The sequence below is a fragment of the Symphalangus syndactylus genome, chromosome 1 (assembly GCF_028878055.3).
Source record: "Symphalangus syndactylus isolate Jambi chromosome 1, NHGRI_mSymSyn1-v2.1_pri, whole genome shotgun sequence".
Lineage (NCBI taxonomy): Eukaryota > Metazoa > Chordata > Mammalia > Primates > Hylobatidae > Symphalangus > Symphalangus syndactylus.
Window position 1 is genome coordinate 94,084,978 of NC_072423.2, and position 24,899 is coordinate 94,109,876.

At 54.8% G+C, this 24,899-nt stretch overlaps 1 protein-coding gene and 1 long non-coding RNA gene across 2 annotated transcripts; one reads left to right on the plus strand and one right to left on the minus strand.

Annotated features, from left to right (window-relative positions):
- Positions 1 to 8,047: 8,047 nt before the first annotated feature.
- LOC129490438 (uncharacterized) lies at positions 8,048 to 17,221 on the minus strand. Its single transcript, XR_008660255.2, has 4 exons — positions 16,310 to 17,221; positions 11,224 to 11,418; positions 10,300 to 10,381; positions 8,048 to 8,156 (listed from the first exon to the last, which is right to left on the minus strand). It is a non-coding gene; the product is annotated as an uncharacterized lncRNA (long non-coding RNA).
- Positions 17,222 to 17,352: 131 nt separating this feature from the next.
- Positions 17,353 to 24,452, plus strand: CDC42EP2 (CDC42 effector protein 2). Its single transcript, XM_055252847.2, has 2 exons — positions 17,353 to 17,490; positions 22,903 to 24,452. The coding sequence occupies exon 2, from the start codon at positions 23,259 to 23,261 to the stop codon at positions 23,889 to 23,891; it is 633 nt and encodes a 210-aa protein (XP_055108822.1). The 5' UTR covers positions 17,353 to 17,490; positions 22,903 to 23,258; the 3' UTR covers positions 23,892 to 24,452.
- The last annotated feature ends 447 nt before the right edge of the window (positions 24,453 to 24,899 follow it).

Genomic DNA, 24,899 nt, shown 5'->3' on the forward strand with positions numbered 1-24,899 from the left:
GTTTGACCTTTCTTCTATTTTCTTTTATTTATTTATTTTTTTGAGACGAAGTCTCGCTCCGTCGCCCAGGCTGGAGTGTAGTGGCGCGATCTCGGCTCACTGCAAGCTCCGCCTCCCGGGTTCACACCATTCTCCTGCCTCAGCCTCTCCGAGTAGCTGGGACTACAGGCGCCCGCCACCACGCCTGGCTAATTTTTTGTATTTTTAGTGGAGACGGGGTTTCACCATGTTAGCCAGGATGGTCTCGATCTCCTGACCTCGTGATCTGTCCACCTCAGCCTCCCAAAGTGCTGAGATTACAGGCGCTAGCCACTGCGCCCGGCCCCTTTCTTCTATTTTCTTTATCCTGGTAGTAGACAAAGAATGTTGCCCATTTGACCTATGTCCAGAGATGGCAGAGTGTCGGTCACACTGGGTTTCTGTCTAGCTCCAGTCCTGTCCAGTGGGTAACTCTCAGCCCCACCCCTCATCCTCCAAAGGGCCCAGCGACCTCTATGCTGCAGAGGTGCACTGGGCGGGCCCTAGAGCTGGGCTGCAGAGCAAGCAACTGGCCGGATGCCTGGGCCTCCCTGTGCGGTTCCTCACATGCATGCTGTGGTCCCAGCCTGACCTCTCCATCTGGAGGGGGCCGCCTCACTGGGCTGTTCCAAAGCTGGAGTCCTGGTGGCAGCTGCTTTGCCAAGTCACGCAGTAGCCAGGGCTTGCCTGCAGCCCAGAACACTCAGACAGGGTCAGGCCTTCCAGGGTTCACAGCACGTCCTATGCCCCTGTGTCCTGGCATCTGGGGAAAAGATGTCACTGGCCAGGCATGGAGTGGCTTCCTGCCCTAAGCTGGCAGGCTGTCCTGCCTCACATGCCAGAGCCAAGACCGGCAAACCCTAGCTATCAGGGCAGGGAAGTGGGCAAAGGGGCAGCGAGCTGCTGATGTCTATGCCTTGACTCAGAGATAAATAGGTGACCTAACAGTGGCCAACTTTTGCCTCTCACGTTTCTGACGGTGAAATGGAATCGAGCCCCAGACCTGACCAGGGTACAGTAAAAGGTCTCCCTTTAAACACAAGGAGCAGCTGTTTTATTTCATTGGTTTTATAGGCGCCTCCTCTGAGGCCAAGAATTAGGAACTCATCCCTGTGTAGGGAGTGGATTTTTCCCTTCTTCCCCAGCTCCTCCACACATGAAGCAGCCAGCTGTGTTCCACGGGGGCACCATGACTTGTCAGCCTCCGGATGTGGAATTTTGGGAGCCCAGGCAACGGTTGCCTGGATACCAGTCATGTGACTGTTGGAAATGATCTGGGAGGGCTGGGAGGGCCGTAGCAGGCATTTAAGAGTCAGACAGAGAAAGCGGGATGCGAACCCTTAGAGCAGACAGGTCTGGCAGGCGTGCCTCTGCCACCAGACAGTTCCTTTTTGCTCTTGTCAGGAAGGTGTCAAGTGACTGCTGGCTGACGGTCCCTAGACCCCACTTCAGCTGTGTCACCAGTTTCCCCAGGCATCTGTCGTCCCAGGCATTCTCAAGCAGGCTCTAGGGGCGTGTCAGTGATGGAGGGTGGAGGGTGCCCAGGAGGTCAGGCCCGTCTGCCTCACAGCCCCCTTTGGTGGCCTCTCCCTGATCTGGTCATGGCCTCTGCCCTTGAGACACCAACTAGACGGCCCTGAAGAAGTAGTCCCGAGCTCTTGCCAGGATTTGCCTCCCATGCCCATGCCCCTGCCCTGCCTCTGCCCTGGCAGAAGGAGCCACCCTCCCTTACCCGCCTCGTGGCTTCCCTTTAGGGTTCTAGTCTCTGAGAGGAAGAGCTTCCAAGGGAACAGAAGCCACTCCTAGTTGCTGTACCTGGGAACCCAAGTGGCTGCCAAGAACGAAGTGAGAGAATTAGGGCCTCGAGGGGCACCCAAGGGTGGGGGCCGGCAGGGCCATGGCGCGGATCCTGCATCCAGCTCTGCCTTCTGCAGCCACTGGGTCTTGGGGTTTCCTTTCCTTTGACCTCGGGGCACCCGGCCCAGCTCAACCTGGCCCTGCTGCTTCGCTACTGCTGGGAGTAGCCATGTGGGCTGATTTCTCACTCCACCAACCCCACCCCGACGGAGTCTCACTCTGTCACCCGGGCTGGACTGCAGTGGCGTGATCTCGGCTCACTGCAACCTCCACCTCCCGGGTCCAAGGGATTCTCCTGCCTCAACCTCCCGAGTAGCTGAGATTACAGGCGCCTGCCACCACGCCCAGCTACTTTTTGTATTTTCAGTAGAGATGGGGTTTCGCCATGTTGGCCAGACTGGTCTCAAACTCCTGACCTCAAGTGATCCACCCCCCTCAGCATCCTAGAGTGCTGGGATTACAGGCGTGAGCCACCATGCCCATTTTAAAGTGTATGATTCAGTAGTTTTTAGTATGTTCATGGTGTTGTGCAGGCCTCGCCACTATCTAATTCCAGAGTATTTTCATCACCCCAAAGGAAACCCTGCACCCATTAGCAGTCTAATCCCATCCCCTGGCAATCATTAATCTAATTTCTTTTCTGTAGATTTGCCTATTTGGGGCATTTTGTATAAATGGAATCATACAATACATCCTCTTTTTTTTGAGACGGAGTTTCGCTCTTGTCATCGAGGCTGGAGTGCAGTAGCACAATCTCAGCTCACTGCAACCTCCGCCTCCTGGGTTCAATGGATTATCCTGCCTCAGCCTCCTGAGTAGCTGGGATTACCGGTGCCTGCCACCACGCCTGGCTGATTTTTATATTTTTAGTAAAGACAGGGTTTTGCCATATTGGCCAGGCTGGTCTCAAACTCCTGACCTCAGGGTTCAGCCTCCTGAGTAGCTGAGATTACAGGTGTGTCTCGAACTCCTGACCTCAGGTGATCCACTTGCCTCGGCCTCCCAAAGTGTTGGGATTACAGGCATGAGACACTGTGCCTGGCCCATGCTCTTTTCTGTCAGGTTTTTTTTTTGTTTGTTTGTTTGTTTTTGAGACGGAGTCTCACTCTGTCACTCAGGCTGGAGTGCAGTAGCACGATCTCTACTCACTGCAACCTCCACCTCCCGGGTTCAAACAATTCTCCTGCCTCAGCCTCCTGTGTAGCTGGGATTACAGGTGCCCGCCACCATACCAACTGATTTTTGTATTTTTAGTAGAGACAGGGTTTCACCATGTTGCCCAGGCTGGTTTCGAACCGCTGACCTCAAGTGATCCGCCCACCTCGGCTTCCCAGAGTGTTGGGATTACAGGCGTAAGCCACTGCGCCCGGCCTGTCAGGTTTGTTTCACTTAGCCTGATGTTTTCAAGGTTTGTCCCTGCAGCAGCATGTATCAGTCCACCATTCTTTTTTATGGCTAAGATCCCACTGTATGGCTATATGGTATTTTGTTTATCAGTGCATCCACTGTCGGGTTTTTCCACTTGTTGACTATTACGAATAGTGGACGCTCGTGTACAAGCTTTGTGTGAACACCTTCTTTTAGTTCTCTTGAGTATGTTCCTGGGAATGGGGAGGGGCTTTAGATTTATGGAGGAAGACAAGGCAAAGAGAGGGAGGGAGGAGGGCGAGAGAGGGGTAAAAAAAGATAGAGGGAAAGAGGGAAGGGAGGCAGTGATGGGCCCGGAATGGTGCTTCGGAGCCAGATTGTGAAGTCTTGCTAAAGCGTTTGGACCTGATTCTTTCTGCCCCAGAGAATCTTGGAAGGGTTTGCCTCCCATCCCCTGTGCCTCACCCTGACCACCCAACAAGGACCAACTTAAGAGGAGTCCCAGGTGCAGCCCCAGTACCTGGTAGCACGTAGCAAAGGGGTGGTTTGAGGGGAGAAGGGCTCAGGGGAGGGGCCTGGGTCTGTTGGGGCAGGTTGGGAGGAAGGGGGCACCAAGTAGGCCATTGGAATACTGGAAGCAGCACTCCAGTGAGACATGGGCGTTGGAGGGGTAGATGTGGGAGTCACTGCAGTCAAAAGCCACAGAACTGAGTGCTGGGAGGGTGGCCGAGAGAGGGATGGGCAAGATCCACACCATGGAGAGGACTCTGGCCAGCACTTGCACTTAGCATCACCAATCAACAAGGCAAAGGGTGGGACTGGCCTGAGGGCAGGGGAGGGAAGAGGGAAGGCAGCAGAGAGGTGCTGGGATTTCTGGCTAAAGAGACCGGAAGACACCCATGGTTGTTCATGGCGAGACTCCCAGCTGCATTCAGGCATTTGGGCCCTTCTGTCACTGTCCTTGGTCATTCTGGGTCTTCAGTCCCCAAGCGACCATGCCTACTGCTGCTTTCTTGGGTCGGCCCTGGAAATACCCAGGGGCCTAGGGGCTGGCCTGCCCTCAGACCCAGCTGGACCACCGCCGACTCTGAATTCCCCCATCCTGCCCCACCTCTTCCTGGGGCTCTAGGCTCCTCCCCACCCAGAGCCTGCCTGACAGCTGAGGCCCTGCAGCTGCCCAGGCCAAGGGGCCCCTGGGAGGTCTCAGGGACAGCTGCTGCCCATAACCCTGCTGACCCTGGCCCCTGCACACTGCTCCCTGAGATCCCAGGCTTCTGCCCAGCGGCCATTAGGGCCCCGCGAAGCCCCATCTTCTCTGCTCACTCCCATCGCTCCCAGATCTTCCCAGGGACTGAAGCATTTTGGGCTGAACATTTTCGTGCTGAGTCAGCAGGACCCCACCGAAAAGTGAGAAAAGCTGCTGGGTAGAGGCACCCCTAGCCCCACTCCTGCCCCAGAGGAAGTGCCTTTCAGGGGTGGGTGAGGGGTACACCTGCCTCCATCAGGCAGGCTGGGCCCTGCTCAACAGGGTGGGACCCTGCCCTCCCACCACCTGCCTCCCACCACAGAACAGGGCACAAGGGTGACACAGGGGGAAAAGGGAGAAGGCACCGTCACTCCTGATTCCCAGCGAATGGGGGAAAAGGCACAGTCACTCCTGATTCCTGGCAGCTTCTTCCCTTGAAGGTCCACTTTCCCCCTGAGGACTCGAGACCCCTTCAAATTGCCCCTTAGAATGTTTCTAGTAATAGTAGTTGCCTCTGGGGACGAGTGTCCAAGGCCTAGGGGTCAGGAGCAGGAGGGCTCGGAGAACGATTTGTCATGTCCACACTTATCCCATTTGAATTTTTTTTTTTAATTTTTTTGGAGACAGAGTCTCACTCTGTCGCCCAGTCTAAGTACTGTGGTGCCATCACAGCTCACTGCATTCTCAACCTCCCAGGCTCAAGTGATCCTCTCGCATCCGCCTCCTGAGTAGCTGGGACCACAGGTGTGCACCATCACACCCAGCTAATTTTTGAGTTTTTGGTAGAGACAGGGTTTCACCATGTTGCCCAGGCCAGTGTTAGACTCCTGGGTTCAAGCAATCCTCCTGCCTGAGCCTCCCAAATTTTTGGGACTACAGGCATGAACCACCACACCCAGCTGTGTTTGAAATTTTTTACCATGTGTCTGGATTACTTTAAAAGAAGGTGGGGGCTGGGCGTGGTGGCTGACGCCTGTAATCCCAGCACTTTGGGAGGCCGAGGCGGGTGGATCACGAGGTCAGGAGATCAAGACCATCCTGGCTAACACAATGAAACCCCGTCTCTACTAAAAACACAAAAAATTAGCCGGGTGTGGTGGCGGGTGCCTGTAGTCCCAGCTACTCGGGAGGCTGAGTCAGGAGAATGGCGTGAACCTGGGAGGCGGAGCTTGCAGTGAACCGAGATTGCACCACTGCACTCCAGCCTGGGCGACAGAGCGAGACTCCATTTCCAAAAAAAAAAAAAAAAAAAAAAGGTGGGATGGGCACAGTGGCTCATGCTTATAATCCCAGCAATTTGGGAGGCTGAGGCAGGAGGATCGCTTGAGCCCAGGCAGTGGAGATTGCAGTGAGCTGACATTGTGCCACTTGCACTCCAGCCTGGGCGATAGAGCAAGGCTCGGTCTCAAAAAAAAGAGGGGGTAGGGTGGGGGGAATAGACATATACAAATGTTTATATGTAGATCCAGCTTTCCATAAGCACTCCACACCCCGCAGCTGTTGTAGCATCCACCTCCTTGGGAGGCAGCCTCTCAGAATCCCTGCTCCCTGAGGGCAGGGACTGTTACGTTCACTGTTGTCTCACTGGTCCCTAGACAGTGCTTGGCACATAGTAGGCCCACAAAGAAACTCCTGCAGAAGCAGTGCCCTCCTGTGACATGCCTCCTCTCCACCTTCCAGAAGCAGGCAGCTTGGAAAGAAAAGAGGTGGGAGGCCCGCCTTGGGGGACAGCACAACACCTGCTAAGGGCCGTGCAGGGTGGGGGTCTCTTCTCGGCAGTGGGATGCAGAAATGACTGAGTGGACAGAATCTCTGCTGCCACCCAGAGCTGCCACTCCAGCACAGAAACCTGTAAACAGTGGACACTGCAGAGCATCAGATGGAGCCAAGTGTGTCAGATGGGGAAAACCAGAGCAGGCCAAGGGCAGAGGTGCCTGGAGTTGTGGTGGGTGCTGCACAGAGGGATCACCAACTACCAGCTTTTATTTCCTAAACATTTGTCTCCCATACACCCCCTTCTTGCTATCCCCGGCATCCTGCCATCCACCCATCCGTCCACCCATCCATTTACCTAACCATCCATTCTTCCATCCATCCATCCATCCACCCACCCATCAACTTAACCATCCATCCATCCATCCATCCATCCACTCATCCACCCACCCATCGCCTTAACCATCCATCCTTTCATCCATCCATCAACCCACCCATCAACCCACCCATCCACCCATCCATCCACTCATCCATATTCACTGGGTGCCTACCACATGGCACACACTCTGGGGGACTGGCTATGATCCAATGGAAAATGGACATGAACCAAGTGACAATGGCATGGAGAGATCCGTGGTCCAGAGTTTCCCACAGTATCACAAGGGGACCCAACATCAATGGGGGTCCAGAAAGCTTCCCTGAGGGGAGACATCACAGCTGAGAGCCATGGGAGGCATGGGGGTGGCCAGGTGAGGTGGAAGGAGCCAATCGCAGGGCTTATGGAGGAGCATATGCAGGGACCTAGCCCTGGAGGCCGGGCATGGCCGACAGCTGACAGGCACAGAGCACTGGCTGGAGGCTGAAGAGGCTAGCAGGGGCCCTGCTGCAGGTTTGTGGCCATGGCAGCACATGAACAGGGCACGTGGCAGTCAGAGTGGTGTTTTTGTCTATCACCATGTGGGGTGGAGAATAGGCAGGCAGCACATCATCCTGGCCCCCAAAACCCTTGCGGGCTCCATTGTCCCCCACCCCCACCCTGCCACCCAAGTTATAAGCCTGGACTGGGCCTAACTCCCCCTTCTTCCTCCATGGCCCTCCATGGGGGCTAACCTATCACCTAATCTCAGGCTTTCAACTTCATTATCTCTATCTCCAGCTCTCACACCGCTCTTAGGGCCGTTTTCTCTCCCTCCTACACTAACTGTCCCCAGAAGTGGCCTCTGCCTCTAGTCTGGCCTCCCTCCAGGTCCCCTCTCCAAAGCTGCCCGGCACCACCTCTGCAGAAATTCTGCAGTTCATTCACCAAAAAGAAACACATGTGGCCCTTAAGCAAATGAAAAGGTGACCAGCCTCATGCATCGTAAGAGAAACGCAAACTCTAACTACACCCAAATTCCTTTGTTTTGTTTAGTTTTTGCCTTTCAGATGGACAAAAATAAAATTAGGTGGAAACCAGGGGCTGGTGAGGCTGAGGAGAAACAGCCCTGTTGACGGTGTGGGGGCCTGGTACCTGGCACAGTCTCCGAGAAGGACAAGCTGACAGAGCTGACAAAATGACCACTGCAAGCTGGGCATGGTGGTGCATGCCTGTAGTCCCAGCCACGCAGGAGGCCAAGGCGGGAGGATGGCTTAAGCCCAGGAGGTCGAGGCTGCAGTCAGCTATGATGACACCATTGTACATTGTACTCCAGCCTGGGTGACAGAGCAAGACCCTGTCTCTAAAATAACAATAATAAGACACCACTGCACGTATCTTTTGCCCCCCAATCCTCCCAAGTCCCTTCTGGGAATGTATTCCGCAGCAGCGCTCACGCATGTGTGAAAGGGCTTTTGTACAGATGACTCACCACAGCACTGCCTGTCTTCAGAAAGGGCTGGAAGCAACCTGAAGGTCCCTCTGCCGAGAAGTGCATCTGTAAATTACCATACATCCTTGTGCTGGAATACCGTGCGGCTGTGAAAATGAGGACACACTCTATGTATTGATGTAGAGTGGTCTCTAAAATATAACGTTAACTGGAAAACGCAAGGTGTCAAACAGCATGAACAGCAGAGGCTCAGTGAAAGGGCTTGTCACAGTCCCCAGCAGGACTGCCCTCTGCCAGCTCCCACCAGGGCCTAGAGTACTTTGGAACTCTACTTGTCTAAATATTGACATTTGTGTTAAAAAAAAAAAAAATGAGAGGGGCTCTGCTCGTTCATGCAAGAATGTCCCTAGATGTGTTTACAAGAAACTGATAACACCAGTTGGCTATAGCAGAATGGAGAACTGTCCCTGGGGGACAGGGATGAGACTTCTTGCCTCTTAGGACTTCAGAATTTCTTTTTCTTTCTTTCTTTTTTTCTTTTTTCTTTTTGAGACGGAGTTTCACTCTGTCGCTCAGGCGCCCAGTACGGTGGTGTGATCTTGGCTCACCAAAACCTTCGCCTCCCAGGTTCAAGCAACTCTCCTGCCTCAGCCTCCTGAGTAGCTGGGATTACAGGCACCCACTACTATGCCTGGCTAATTTCTGTATTTTTAGGAGAGACGGGGTTTTGCCATGTGGGCCAGGCTGGTCTCGAACTCCCGACCTCAGGTGATCTGCCCCCCTCCCCCCCACCTTGGCCTCCCAAACTGTTGGGATTACAGGTGTGAGCCATCACATCTGGCCAACTTCTGAATTTTGAATCACATGAAAGCATTACCTCAGCCAGGCACTTTGGCTCACCCTTGTAACCCCAGCACTTTGGGAGGCCGAGGCAGACGAATTGCTTGAGCCCAGGAGTTCAAGACCAGCCCGGGCAACATGGCGAAACCCCGTCTCTACAAAAAATACAAAAATTAGCATGGCATGTGCCTGTGGTCACAGCTACTCAGGAGGATTGCTTGGGCCCAGGAAGTTGAGGCTGCAGTGAGCAGTGATCATGCCGCTGCATTCCAGCGATAGAGCAAGACCCTATCTCAAAGAAAGAAAAAGAGCATTACCTAATCAAAAAGATTATTATTATTATTATTATTATTATTTTGAGACGGAGTCTCACTCTGTCGCCTAGGCTGGAGTGCAGTGGCACAATCTTGGCTCACTGCAACCTCCGCCTCCCAGGCTCAAATGATTCTCCTGCCTCAGCCTCCCGAGTGGCTGGGACTACAGGCGTGTGCCACCACACCTCGCTAATTTTTGTATTTTTAGTAGAGACGGGGTTTCACCATGTTGCCCGGGCTGGTCTCCAACTCCTAACCTCAGCTGATCCACCCACCTTGGCCTCCCAAAGTGCTGGGATGACAGATGTGAGCCACCGCACCCGGCCTCAAAAAGTAATTTAAATGAAAGAAAATGCAGTTCTGATGGCATTGTACCTCTACACACAGATCATCGTTGCCTTTCCCATAGCATTCGGCAACTCTCATGAGTGATCACCTGCCTTTAGCTGTTCTGCAATGGGCCCTTCATTCTCAGTGGCAAGTGACAGACCCAACCCTAACTGTATTAAGCCAAAACTGGAATTTGTTGGCTCATAGAATGGAAACTGCTTCAGGCATGACTGGATCCAGGAGCACAGGCAATGTCATTGAGATTCATTCTCTTGGTGCTGTTTTCTTCTATGTTGGCCTTATTCTTAGGTAGGCTCTCTCCTTAGGGTAGCAGAGCTGGCCACCAGCAGCTCTGGGCTGGCATCTTGACATTTGTGACCCTAACAGTCCCAGCAATTTCCTGGGCTGATGCTCTTTGATGTCATATGCCGGAGCCATTCCCATGACTCAGATTGGCTAGGCACAGGACTCAAACCCACTTTTAGAGCTTGAGGTTTGGGGGTCAGTCACGCTGGAGACTAGAAAACTGAGGGACAGTCACCAGAGTGAGAGATGGATGCTGGGCAGGGAAAACAGTGCTTACCCACTACCCTCTTGGCCTGTCCCCTCTCCTATGCCATGGGCAACTGGACCTCTCTTGTTTTCTGATCATACCATGACTTTACTTGCAATCCTCCTGGCCTTTGCCTTGCCAGGACTCTGCCTGCTTCCCCTGGCCTGGCAAACTCCTATTCATCCATTTATGTCCTGTTCACATATCACCTTCTCCTTGAAGCCCTTCTCACTCTCCCACCTGCTTTCCTACCTGTAGCAGACAGATCTCATGGCCGTCCTCTTTGGTTTTTCACTCAATTCCCAGTCATTGGCTGAATCCCCTCCGTGCTGGCCTGGGAGGGATAGAGGGCAGAATCAATTGTTTGTTTCTCATTCAGGTTATCTGTTCCTGAGGGCTGGGTCCGGCTTTGGCCACCTGTGTCTTCTCTAGTCCAGCATAGCCCTAGGCACAAGAGAGATGCAAGCCTAGGTTTTCAGAATGAGTAATGACAGGATACCTGGAAGGCACAGAAAGTGTGGAAGACAGCCTCTGCTGACTCCACAATTTACTCCCTAGGACAAAATGACAGTCTTGGGGCTGGGACGCTCCCAGAGGGCTCTGGGAGGAAGTGCTTGGGCTAGTCCCTGCTAGGACAAGGCTGTCACCACTCTGGAAACCCCCATAGCCCTGGGCCCGAGGCCAAAATCCAGATGCAAAGGAAAGTCCCCCCAGCAAGGCCCTGCCACCCAACTCCCAAGGAGGGGTCCCAGGCAGAGGCAGCAGCTGGAGGCAACTCCGAGGGTGACCTCTCATCTCAAATCCCAGCCTCCAGTGGGTCACAGTTCTCTGAAGTGGGGTGAAGAGCGAGGAGGGCAGGGCTGCAGTCAGCAGGAGTCCAGGGGAGGAAGGAAGCAAAAAACAATCAAGAAAAAAATCCAACCCAGGTCTGGGGTTGGCTCAGGCCACAGGGCCCTGCAGGCTGAGCTCAGGCTGGGACGTCGGAAGCTTCTGGAGGGTGGCTGAGCACCTTCTTAGCTCCCTGCCACCCTGCATCCCAGCAGAGGGACTGGGGCACCTCCAGAGACCCCGTCACTTCTTAGCGTCTCCCCTAGATGCACCCCCAAGATGCGCCTCCCCTAGATGCCAACCTTCCCTGTGACTCTGCTCCCAGACCCCAGGTCCCTGTCATCTCACCTGCCTCCCAGTGTCCTGGGTTCCAGGTTTCGCGGCCATGGAGAGCTGGCTTCAGCCTCCCTGGGGGTAGGAGGGAGCTTCCCTGCTGGTCCCTCCAATCTGGCCAGCGTTGCGGGAGGGGGCTTCCAACTCCATCCCCCAGGTCCCATGGGGGTGCTATGGCGGCTGATGATGGCGATTTCCAGGAAGGAGAGGCTGGGAGGGGAAGGAAGGGCTGAGTCAGTCCCTGTGTAGTGATCACAGTGGGGGAGGCGGCTGTGGGGTTGGTGGGGGAGCCTATTGGGCCCATCTCAGGACAAAGGAGAGGCTCCAGGCTGAGGAGACAGAAGCCAAATACCCTGCTCTGGGTGTTTATCCATCGTGGCCTGCTCTGCCCCTCCCAAATGCCCCTTTTTTTGTTTTTTGTTTTTTTTAATTTTAATTTTTATTTTTTTTAGACAGAGTCTCGCTCTGTCGCCCAGGCTGGAGAGCAGTGGCGCAATCTCAGCTCACTGCAAGCTCCGCCTCCCGGGTTCACGCCATTCTCCTGCCTCAGCCTCCCGAGTAGCTGGGACTATAGGCGCCCGCCACCACACCCGGCTAATTTTTTGTATTTTTAGTAGAGACGGGGTTTCACTGTGTTAGCCAGGATGGTCTCGATCTCCTCACCTCGTGATCGGCCTGCCTCGGCCTCCCAAGGTGCTGGGATTACAGGGGTGAGCCACCACACACGGCCGTTGTTTTTTTTTTTTTTTTTTTGAGAGACAGTCTTGCTCTGTCACCCAGGCTAGAGTGCAGTGGTACAATCTTGGTCACTGCAACCTCCGCCTCCCAGGCTCAAGAAATTCTTCTGCCTCAGTCTCCCAAGCAGCTGGGACTACAGGCGTGTGCCACCATGCCCGGCTAATTTTTGTATTTTTAGTAGAGACAGGGTTTCACCATGTTGACCAGGCTGGTCTCGAACTCCTGACCTCAGTTGATCCGCCCACCTCAGCCTCTCAAAGTGCTGGGATGACAGGTGTGAGCCACCACACCCAGCCCCAGATGCCCTTTTGGATCCTGCCCCTGAGCTACCAGGATGTCCAGGAGCCCTTCTGTCCAGGACAGTCCAGACCCTGGCTGAGGCATCAGACCCTGGGGTCCAGGCTGGGGGATGCAGCGCTTGGCCTGAGTGTCTTGGGTCAAAATGCAGGCCACGCTTCCCTATGACTCAGGCTATTCCAGCCTCCCTACCCACACCCCAGGCCCCTACATATAGCCTGAGAACTTGCACAAAAAAGCCAATTTTAGTAAATGAAATCCTGTTTTATACATGGCCTTATGAATGGCAGGGCTCCCATGGCGATGCTGGGTGTGCACACAAAGATCCTGTCCATTCAGCAGAACCTCCTCAGGGATTCCCTGGGCCCCAGCCAAGTGACAACCACATCTGTGAATGGGGAGAAGGAAGCGCCCTCCCTGCATGCTTGCACAGCGCAGAACCCAGGGCCAGGCGCCGATCACTCCTGCGATGTGGACTTGGTCGGGCCCCCTGCTCTGAATGATAGCAGAAGTGGATTGAGCGGCAAGGGGACTGGCTGGCACTGGGCGGAACACGTCACATCCAGGTGGGTTGAAAACAGTCCCCAGAGTGCAGATAGCATTTCTAGTCCTGGTTGGAAGGCTCAGGGAGGAAAGCAGGAGCTTGGACCAGGTTTGCGGGCTCTGCTGCTGTCTGTCCCTACCGGAGGGACCCCTAATCACCCACCCCCCACAGAACTTCTTCAAAGAGCTCCGGGGTTGGTCCCCAGCTGTGTGTGGCCTTGGATAAGAGCCTTTATCTCTCCATCTTCCATCCCCGTAACTCTGTTTTGTCCCCAGCTCTGAATGGAGTGCCTGACCCTTCCCTGACCCCTACCCGCCAATGGAGGACTCTCAGCAGATGGGCGGGGGATGAGGGCTTGGCCTGAGCCTCATTCCCGCAGGCTCAGGTGGCTTCATCATTACAGCCATTCCGATCAAGCAGCACAGCCAGCTGGCCAGGCCCCAAAGCTCTTGTTCTAATGTTTCCGTGAAACCATGCCACCTGAGGGGCTGCGTATTCCCACGAACAAAATACATGCATGTCCATCCCTTATCTGGTTTGGGACTTGCCTGACCTGATGCTACTACCCCATATTACAGGCAAGGAGACTCTGAAAGGGAAAGTCCTTTGCCTGTGGCCACAGAGCAAAGCAGCAGCAGAGACAGCTCAGAATCTGACTGATGGCTCAGAGGCCAGGGCTCAAGGCACTGAGCTGCCCCTCCTCTCTGAGAGCTGTGTCCTGGGGATGGGCAGGGATGATGACTGTGGGGTTAGAAGCCTGAGAGAAGGAGGGGCCAGAGCCCACATGCCTTGCCACTTCTAGGCTCAGCAAATCACTGTCAGTGCCCTGAGCTTTAGTTCCCATCTGTAAAATGGGGATCGTGATTCAGGCTGTGGCCACGTCACTAGGCACCCCCAGGAGGATGTAAGGAATTCAGGAACACGAAGCAATGGGTAAAGGGCACAGGGCGGCCTGAGTGGGCTGGCACCTGGCAAAGTCCTACGGCAAGAATGGGGAGAGGTACAGCCTTTACTGACCCCCACCACAGCTTGGCCCAGGGCCATCATCCCCACTTACTCAATGGTCCAGGCCTGTTTTCCTCCAAGCTGCCAGGCCATTCCTGGCAGAATCCACCTGACCAATACTCCCCGCAGAGTTCAGGGCACACTCAAGATTAAAACCTGAATTTCCCTGGATTCATTTTCTATCACTGCTACAACAAATTATCACGGAATAGGTGGCTTAAAGCAACAGAAATTCGTGATCTTATAGTTCTATAGGTTAGAAGGTCAATGTGGGGCTGGGTGAGGTGGCTCATGCCTGTAATCCCAGCACTTTGGGAGGCCAAGGTGGACGGATCACTTGAGGTCAGGAGTTCGAGAGCAGCCTGGCCAACATGGTGAAACCCTATCTGTACTAAAAATACGAAAATTAGCTAGGCGTGGTGGCGGGAGCCTGTAACCCCAGCTACTCGGGAGGCTGAGGCAGGAGAATCGCTTGAACCTGGGAGATGGAGGTTGCAGGGGGCCGAGGTTTTGCCACTGCACTCAAGCCTGGGTGATAGAGCAAGACTCTATCTCAAAAAAAAAAAAAAAGCCAATGTGTGAGTCTCACTGAGCTAAGTAAGATCAAGGTGAGGAGGTGAGGGCAGGGCTGTGTTCCTTCTGGAGCCTCTAGGGTAGATAGGGTAGAACCTGTTTCCTTGTATTTTCCAGCTTCTGAAGGAGTTCCTTGGTTTGGGGCCTCCGCCTCCATCTTCAAAGGCAGCAGCACAGCATTTCTTTGGCCCTTCAGTCATCACCTCTCTCTCTTTTTTTTTTTTTTTTTTTTTGAGATGGAGTCTCGCTGTGTCACCCCAGCTAGAGTGCAATGGCGCTATCTCAACTCACTGCAACCTCTGTCTCCCAGGTTCAAGCGATTTTCCTGCCTCAGCCCCCCAAGTAGCTGGGACTACAGGCACGTGTCACCACACCTGGCTAATTTTTTGTATTTTTTTTTTTTTTTTTGAGACGGAGTCTCGCTCTGTCGCCCAGGCTGGAGTGCAGTGGCGCAATCTCGGCTCACTGCAAGCTCCGCCTCCCAGCTTCACGCCATTCTCCTGCCTCAGCCTCTCCGAGTAGCTGGGACTACAGGCGCCCGCCACCACGCCCGGCTAACTTTTTTTTGTATTTTTAGTAGAGACGGGGTTTCACTGTGGTCTCGATCTCCTGACCTTGTGATCTGCCCGCCTCGGCCTCCCAAAGTGCTGGGATTACAAGCGTGAGCCACCACGCCTGGCCATTTTTTGTATTTTTAGTGGAGACGGGGTTTCACCGTGTTAGCCAGGATGGTCTCGAACTCCTGACCTTGTGATCCACCCGTCTCGGCCTCCCAAAGTGCTGGGATTACAGGCGTGAGCCACCGTGCCTGGCCCATCACATCTCTTTCTCTGTCTCCTGCTTGTTCTTTTAAAAACCCTTGTTATTACACTGGTCCATCCAGATACCTCAGCATAAGCTCTCTATTTTAAAGTCAGCTGATTTGCAACCATAATTTCATTGGCAATTTTCTTTTTTTTTTTTTTTTTTTGAGACGGAGTCTCGCTCTGTCGCTGAGGCTGGAGTGCAGTGGTGCGATCTTGGCTCACTACAAGCTCCGCCTCCCAGGTTCACGCCATTCTCCTGCCTCGGCCTCCCAAGTAGCTGGAACTACAGGCGCCTGCCACCATACTTGGCTAATTTTTTTTTTTTTTTTTTTTTTGTATTTTTAGTAGAGACGGGGTTTCACCATATTAGCCAGGATGGTCTGGATCTCCTGACCTCGTGATCCACCTGCCTTGGCCTCCTGAACTGCTGGGATTACAGGCGTGAACCACCACGCCCGGCCCTCATTGGCAATTTTCATTTCCATTTCCCGTGTAACAAAACATATTCACAGATTACACAGGTTCGGATGTGGGCTTTTTTTCTGTTCTTTTGTTTTTTTTTTTTTACATGGTTTTTTGCTCTATTGCCCAGGCTGGAGTGCAGTGGCATGATCACAGCTCACTGCAGCCTTAACCTCCCAGGTTCAAGCAATTCTCCACCTAACCCTCCAGAGCACCTGGGACTACAGGCTTGAGCCACCATGTCCGGCTAATTTATTTTTTGTAGAAACAGGGTCTCACTATGTTGCTCAGGCTGGTGTCAGTGTCAAACTCCTGGACTCAAGCAATCCTCCCACCTTGGCCTCCCAAAGTGCTGGGATTATAGGCATGAGCCACAGCACCTGGCCAGATGTGAACATATTTAGTGGGGCTGTTATTTTGCCTAGCATGATCCCCTTCTTCCCATCCGGACCTCCCAACTTGTCTGGCATCTTCCCCCACCCCCAGCATCCTGCCTTCCTCCCTGAGGTCTTCCCGGCTCTGCCTCCCTAAAAGCCCTTCCCACACTGACAGCATTGAAGCCAACCATCCTGGTCACACTGAGCTGGCATAGCTGTCATCCTCTAGAAAGTGAGATCTGTCCACCCCGTTACTACCCACCACTTCCTCTGCCCCACTCTACTTAGCACTTACCCACCTGGAACGGTATCATGATGTACCTGGGAACTTGGATTTCCCCCATTTCCCTTCTCTGGGCTGCGGGTCCCAATCCAGAGGCTGAATCCCCAGGGACAAGAACAGCCCTAGGCACTTGGTAGATACTCAACAAATCTCTCTTGAGTCACTGAGAGGTGCAGTTTCCTTCAGTCTGTCTCCAGCACCCTGTGCGGTGCCTGCCCTTCAAAACACGTTTCTGGGCCGGGCGCCGTGGCTCACGCCTGTAATTGCAGCACTTCGGGAGGCCGAGGCGGGCAGATCACCTGAGGTCGGGAATTCGAGACCAGCCTGGCCAACATGGAGAAACTCTGTCTCTACTAAGAATACAAAAATTAGCCGGATGTGCTGGCACATGCCTGTAATCCCAGCTACTCACTCGGGAGGCTGAGGCAGTGAGCTGCACGCCATTGTACTCCAGACTGGGCAACAAGAGCGAAACTCCGTCTCAAAAAAAAAAAAAAAAGTTTCTGGCCCTGTAGGAATGACTGATTGACTGAATGAATGAATGGACCAGGAACTAGTCTGAGTATGAGCCCCACCTTCACTCTGGAAGCCTGACAGCAAAGACGGGGGTCCAAGCCACGCGGCCTCTGCCTTCCCATACTCTCTTTTCTAGTGGAAGGTAAACTCATCAACTAGCTTGTAAGTTTGTAGTATTCTAACGTAGGCGCTTCCAAGGAAGTCATTGAATATACTTGTGCCGGCGCCTCCCCGACCCAGCCCTGCAGAGAAGGATCCGGTCCAAGGTCTCTCTGCGATTTCTGAAGAATTCGGTCTTCCCGGAGCCTCTCCCCCAGCTCTTCTAGAACCAAAGGTTTTAGTTCCCATGGGCACAGCCGGAGTCCCCGGAGGCCACCCTGCGCCACCCGGCCCTCAGCCGCCAGAACCAGGACAGGACCCCAGGGCGCGCGCGACCGCTGGACCCGGGAGCGGCACCTCCCACACCGGGAGCCCTGGGCGGTGCCCAGAGTGGGGCGGGGCCTGGGCGGGGATGGGGAGGGGCTTGGCTGGCGCGGCCCCGGCATTGGCTCCGCGGGCCGGGGCGGGGCTGCGGGGGGCTGCCGTGAGCTCTGTAAGTTCACAGCCGGTCGGGTCCCGCCGCCGCGCTGTCCAGCTCCTGAGACCTTGCTGTCCGCCGGTCGGCCGTCTGCGCGCCTCACGGTGAGTTTGGGCTGGGATTTTCGCAGCTTCGCGGAGGCCCCCCCGAGAGGCCCATCTCTGTGGCGCCCCGCCCCAGCTCGCGCCCTGGCCCTGCCTCTCACCTCACTCAGGTCCTTTCGAGGGCTCCTAGGGCTCCATGGGGCTTCCCGCCCGCATCTGGGTGCACGCAGCCTCGCCCGTACCCGCCACGGTCCGTGGGGCGCCGCGCATCCCGACCCCGAATTCCCCGTTCTGCCCTCCATTCTGTACCCGGGCCCCCGCCCCCCTCCCGAGACCCAGGGGTGCCCCGCCGCCCAGCGTCCCCACCGGGCCTGGGGGCCGTATTTTTAGCCGATGGTGAGGTGTTCTCCTATCATTAGCTGCGGCCGCGAATGTCCTGAAACGGATCCGGGCTGGGCTGGGCTGCGCCCGGGTAGGAGTGGGGAGGGGTCGGCGCCGGAACCCGAGCCGGAGCTAAGGAGCCGGACCCGTGGGAGGGGCGGGGGCCCGCACGCCCGAGCTCTGGCCCTGCGCCGAGCGGACACTAGGACATCGCCCAGGCCGGAAAGCACGGGGGGAGGCTCCTCCCAGAGCTTGGAGACTAGGGCAGGGTCCCCAATCGCCCACTTTTTCCCCGATTGTGGGACCAGAAACCCCGAAGCAAAAAGATGTCGCAGGTAATCTCCATCTGGTACTTGAACGCGCAGCTCCTTGGGGACCGCCTGCCTGGAGCCCGGGGGGAGGGGCGCTGGAGACCCCGGTGAGCTCTCGGAGTCCTCCGGGACACGAGGCGATCAAGGGAGCACGCGCACCACCTGGCGGTCGCGGAGCCGGGCACCTCTCCGGAGGCACAGGGACCCCGGGAGACCCCGCGGCCGGCTAGAGGGTCTCTGCATCCGCGAGGTCTAGGAGGGCGGGAGGAGGTGAACGCCTGGGGTCAGGAGCCGTTCGTTTTTGATATTGTTCAAAGCACTGACCCGGGGGGATCGAAGTGCTTGAGGAAGGAAGGCCTTGTAGATATTTGCTGAATGAATGATATAACCTACAGTGACCCGCCGAACCCCGCTATTGTACTTTGGCGCTCTCACTTGCAATATTGCAGTGGGATCTCCAGTGGCCCTCTAGTGGTGGCTTCGTTGTCAGCCCATTTTATAGATGGGAAAGGTGAGACCCAGAGACGAGAGGCGTCTTGCTGAAGGTTACAGAGGAAGTCCCAGGTGGAGCTGGATCTAAGGACAGTCTCCTGATTTAGGAGAAGAGGGGGTGTGAGGTGGCCTAATATTCCTCATGATAGGAGGATCCCTGCCTGCCGGAAGTCATTTTGTCATTGGGAGGTCCAGGGCTCCTGTCCAGGGCAATCCCAGAGAGCTAGGATGCTCCTATCTGCTCCCCGACTGCTGCAGGGAGCTCACCTCCCAGCCCCCCACAGCCCTGTCCTAATGGAGACCTCATTCTCATATCTCTGGACACATGAAAGTTGGGCAGACGGGGGCAGCCAAAGGTCAGGATGTAGATGGAGGAGGTCTGGGGACCCACTGTTCCCAGCCTAGCTGTGAGCCCGTTTCTCTACTGCTCCCCAACCATATTATGGAGGTAGGTGTGGCCCACTGCATGGGAACCACATGGACCAGGCTGGGTACCCACTCTTCCACTTCCTAACTGGATGACCTCGCCAATGTTACTTAACATCTCTGAGGTTCAGCTTCGACTTCTGTAAAGGGCCGTAATGACCCCACCATGCTGTGACCGGGAGCATTAAGATGAGAGACTGTGCGTGGCAGGCTGGATCCTCGGGTGTTGCAGTTGCCAAATCTAAATTCTTGGGGCGTGAGGGTTGTAATTCCCAGCTCTCCCCTGGGCCGCTGATGCTGGCCTCACCCTCGATTCTCCCCACATCTGGAATTGGGTGTGTACATCTGGCTGTGAGTGAGACGGCTGTCAGGGACACCCAATTTGTTGTGGAAACACTCAGGCTGTCTTGGCGCCGCCGTGTGATGGGGTTGGGGATGCGGGGAGGACCTGGCCCAGGCTCTGGGCACATCCCACCAGTCAGCCCCACGCTCCATGAGTGAAAAGGAAGACAAGCCCCCCTCAGGACTTCTCTCCTGACGAGTGACAAATTGCATGTTTGTCAGCATGGCCCCCAGGCCTGGCATGGTTGACACACGACGAATGCATGACGGGATTCCAAGACCTCAGGGTGCCCATGCGTCCCCACCCTTCCCCCAGCTCCTTGCAAGCTGAGCTGGATTTCCACCACGGGAGAGTCATTCCTTTGTTTCCTGTTAAGCTCCAGGTGCTCTGGGAGGGGCAAGATGTCCGGCTTCTGTGGCTCAGTACGACTGACCCGGGTGTCCGGTCCTGGGGTGGGGTTTCCTGAGCAAGGGCCTCAGCTGCTGGTGGTGGGGTAGTTGGACTCTGCTTCTCCTGCATCCTCCTTCCTCCTTCCTGCTCCCTCCTCCCAACCCCCTCACCCCCACTCTCACCCTGCCCAGAATGAAAACTGAGGCAAAGAACTGTCAAGAGCCACCTTTGGTGAGCCCCTGACTGGGCCTGGGGAGGGGGTAGTACAGGAGGGTGGGCTCATCTGGCTTGAATTCCCACCTTGCCCTTACTCACTGGGTGACCTTGGGCAAGTTTCTCTCTTTGCCTTTTATGCTGAGTCTACATCTGGGCTCATGTGTACTGGACCAATCAGGTCCCACGTGCATCCCCCACCCTCAAGCAGAGGGAGTGCTTGCTTCATTTCTTTTTTCTGTTAAATCAGTATGACACCCCTTCATAGCTATTTACTTTTCCACATTAAAAATAGCCTAATTTTTAGGCCGGGTGCGGTGGCTCAAGCCTGTAATCCCAGCACTTTGGGAGGCTGAGGCGGGCGGATCACAAGGTCAGGAGATCGAGACCATCCTGGCTAACACGGTGAAACCCTGTCTCTACTAAAAATACAAAAAATTAGCCGGGCGTGTTGGCGGGCGCCTGTAGTCCCAGCTCCTCGGGAGGCTGAGGCAGGAGAATGGCCTGAACCCGGGAGGTGGAGCTTGCAGTGAGCCGAGATCGCGCCACTGCACTCCAGCCTGGGTGACACAGCAAGACTCCGTCTCAAAAAAAAAAAAAAAAAAAATAGCTTAATTTTTTTCTGACTACATAAACATTATGTGCATATAAATAATACATTGCTTATTAGTAAGAATTTGAATTCATAGAGGTCTGAACGAGAAAGGAAACGTCAACCTGAAATTCTACCACTTTGAGATAACCACTGTTAACATCTGGATGACCATCTTTTCATATTTATATATATTACACACATTTATCATGTCATAGTCATGGGACCAAAATATTACAGGTTATTTTTATTGATGACTCCTTTCCTCCTATATCAGTGATGCCACCCCCTATCCCTGCTGTGTACCCTAGTCAAGGTAGCCCATATGACAACCTGGGGCTGGCCTTCTAGAGTTTTCTGGGTGTTTTTTTGTTTTTTTTTTGTTTTTTTTTTTTTGTTTTTTTGAGGCGGAGTCTCACTCTGTCACCCAGGCTGGAGTGCAGTGGTGAGATCTCGGCCCGCTGCAACCTCTGCCTCCTGGGTTCAAGCAATTCTTCTGCCTCAGCCTCTCAAGTAGCTGGGACTACAGACGTGCACCACCACACCTGGCTAATTTTTTATTTTTAGTAGAGACAGGGTCTCCACATGTTGGCCAGGCTGGTCTCGAACTCCTAATCTCAGGTGATCCGCCTGCCTCGGCCTCCCAAAGTGCTGGGATTACAGACGTGAGCCACCGCGCCCAGCCTCTTTTTTTTTTTTTTATATAGGACAGAATTCTACACAGACCTGTACACATGCAGTTACATAACATGCATATGTGTCAGAGCGGGGAGGCAGGTAGGCAGTCAATGCTTTCAATAAATGGATGATCTATATTATGTTTTTGCATTTTGCTTCTCTCTCTCTCTGCAATGCCCTGTGGGAATCCTCCAAAATTTTTCACCTCTATGTTCACCTCAGGTTCAATTTTGAATTTTGACACCTCTGATTTTTTTTTTTTTTTTTTGACAGAGTCTTGCTCTGTAGCCAAGGCTGGAGTGTGGTGGGGCAATCTCGGCCCACTGCAACCTCCACCTCCTGGGTTCAAATGATTCTCCTGCCTCAGCCTCCCAAGTAGCTGGCATCACAGGCATGCACCACCACGCCCAGCTAATTTTTTGTATTTTTAGTAGAGACAGGGTTTCACCATGTTAGCCAGGATGGTCTCGATCTCCTGACCTCGTGATCCACCCGCCTTGGCCTCCCAAAGTGCCGCGATTACAGGCATGAGCCACCATGCCCAACCCCAACACCTCTGATTTTTAAATGGGGTTGATAATAGGGTGGTTGTGTTGATTAATTAAGATGTGTCTGCAAAGAGCGCAGAAGAATGTCAGGTACAGAGCAGAGCCCCCCTCAACTAAAAAATATACGTACTCCCCACTCCACCTTCTCTTTAGGTGCCAGGGTAGGGAGGAGGGCCAGCAACTATCCTAGACTCAGCTCCTGCCCATAAGGAACTCCTAATAGGCAGAGGAGAAAAACGCAACCCCGCCTCCAGGTGGGACATGATTGAGTCAAATGGGAAGTGCCAGCCACCCAGCACCCTTGGCCAAACGCCTGCTGTGCTCCAGGTCCCCGCCAGGCCTGGGCAGGAGAGACAGTGATCACAAAGCTCTCTGTCCTTGGTCAAGTAGGGAGTCAAGGCCATTTGTGAGGCACAATCTGGCACTTACATGTGGGGCACAGGTGATGTGCAATGGAGGTGGGGGGTATGGCATGAGTACCTGGATAAGGGTGATGAGACCTACCTTGCCAGGGACCCAGGGCAAGAGACTAAAGCAGGACTTTCTGTGTGACATTGGACCTGTCATTCATGTTCCCACCTCAGTTTCCCACCTGTAAGGGGAGGGCTTGGCCCTGGTGGCGAGTCTCTAAGATGCAGTGGGTCTTGGAGGCTGTACAATTCCCTGCAAGGGGAGTGCCCCACCCCCTCAGGCTCCCATGGCTACCACAAGAGGCCCAGAAACAAGACAGATGTTTCTGGCCAGGCACGGTGGCTCACACCTGTGATCCCAGCACTTTGGGAGGCCGAGGCGGGTGGATCATTTGAGGTCAGGAGTTCAAGACCAGCCTGGCCAACATGTTGAAACCCTGTCTCTACTAAAAAAAAAATGCAAAAATTAGCCGGGCATGGTGACACATGCCTGTAGTCCCAGCTACTCAGGAGGCTGAGGCAGAAGAATTGCTTGAACCTGGGAGGCGGAAGCTACAGTGAGCTGAGATTGTGCCACTGCACTCCAGCCTGAGTGACACAGTGAGACTCCATCTTAAAAATAAAAAAGACATTTGCATCTGACTTTGGTCCTGCTGTCTCTGACAGGTGTGCACCCTTTGTGTTTCAGCTCCTCAGCCCTGGACCGGGGACAAGTAACCCTCGGTGACAAGACCAAAGTGCACTGCTGCCCACACAGCTCCTACCTTTCTGGCTTCAATTCTTCAGAAGAGTTTGCCGTCCTTTGGGGAGAACGTGATTTTCGTTATCTCAGCCCACTGACTTCATTGATCTCTAATCTTTTTTTAATTCCTTGGGCCAACTTTGTTCGTGCCCCACACTGTAGCCAGGACCCCTTTGGCGAGCTTTGGGCACCTGCAAACCACCCCTTGGAACGAGTGTTTCCTCTGGCTGAGGGTTGGAGAGGAGGTGTGGTCTCAGCAGGCAGCCTGTAGCCTCACAGCCAGGCCTGGTGGTGAGGTCACCATGTCCACCAAGGTGCCCATCTATCTGAAGCGTGGCAGTCGCAAGGGCAAGAAGGAGAAGCTTCGGGACCTGCTGTCCTCGGACATGATCAGCCCGCCGCTGGGGGACTTCCGCCACACCATTCATATCGGCAGTGGCGGCAGCAGCGACATGTTTGGCGACATCTCCTTCCTGCAGGGCAAGTTCCACCTCCTGCCGGGGACCGTGGTGGAGGGGCCTGAAGAAGATGGCACCTTCGACCTCCCCTTCCAGTTCACCCGCACTGCCACCGTGTGTGGGCGGGAGCTCCCGGACGGCCCATCCCCCCTGCTCAAGAATGCTGTCTCCCTCCCTGTTATTGGTGGACCCCAGGCTCTCACCCTGCCCACAGCCCAGGCTCCACCCAAGCCCCCTCGCCTGCACCTGGAGACCCCTCAGCCTTCCCCACAGGAGGGAGGGAGTGTGGACATCTGGAGGATTCCAGAGGCTGGCTCCCCGCACAGTGGGCTGTCCCCGGAGTCAGGGGCCGAGGAGCCCTTCCTGTCCCATGCCAGCTCCCTGCTGTCCCTGCACGTGGACCTGGGGCCTTCCATCCTGGACGATGTCCTGCAGATCATGGATCAGGACCTGGACAGCATGCAGATCCCCACATAGGACACGAGGCTGCCTAGGCTGGGGTCCCAGGTGGGGCCCAGCCAGGAGGTGGGGTGTGGACACAGCCCTGGCGGCAGAGTCAGGGTCCCAAGACCCCACCTGTGTGGTCACTGGCCAGTGATTCTCTTTCTGAGCCGTGTTTCCCCTCTCCCTCCCTCTCCATGTGGGCAGGGCAGGCCCCATCACTTTCCTCTGATAACCACATGGACACGTCCTGAAGTCAGCCCAGGCGCCCTGAGCATCTTGGGGCACCTGGACCCCATCACAATACTCCTTCTTCCCTCAGGTCCCTGGGTGAAGGCTTTGCTGAAACCGACCCCACTTTTCACCTCCCTTCTGCCTCAGCCCTGTTGGATGCCCTGACTGGGGGCAGGGGAACAGACAGGGCACAGCTGGCCACAGGGCTCAGCCACTGGGCAGGCTGTTCTGGGCCTTTGGCTTTGCATGCTGGACGGGGAGTGTCCTGTCAGGGACCAGATGTGTCCTGCCTCATCCCCGGCTCCATCCCTTCCCCACGTTGACAGGGGATTCTGGTTGCAATAAAACATGCTGCTGCTGGTGGCTGAGCTCCCTGTCCCTTTGCCCCAGGTTTCCTCCCGGAGGCAGGCAGTCTCCCAGAGCTGAGGTCTCACCTCTGGAGACCCCAGCCCCAGAGGGCTTTGTGGAGGACAGGCCTTGCCCTCAAGAAGGTCGTACCTGACGCTGAGCCTATCGTGAGAATGCAACAGGAGCAAACCAAGTGTTGCTGTGACATTGATTCAGATATTTGGCAAGAGGTAGCTGAGCACTCGGGTAGGCTTGGCACAGGGCCAATCCCTGCCCAGTCAGCTGGGGTCTGGTGGGGGACACCCAAGAATAGAAGAATAACCACAAAGTGTGCAAGGGACCAACAGCTTCTCCAGCCTCAGAGCACCAAGGGAGCATGTGGGAGGGATGCTTGGAGCTGGGAGGGTCTGACAGTGCTGCTTCAAGATTCATTCGATCTATGGCTGTTTACTGAACATCTCC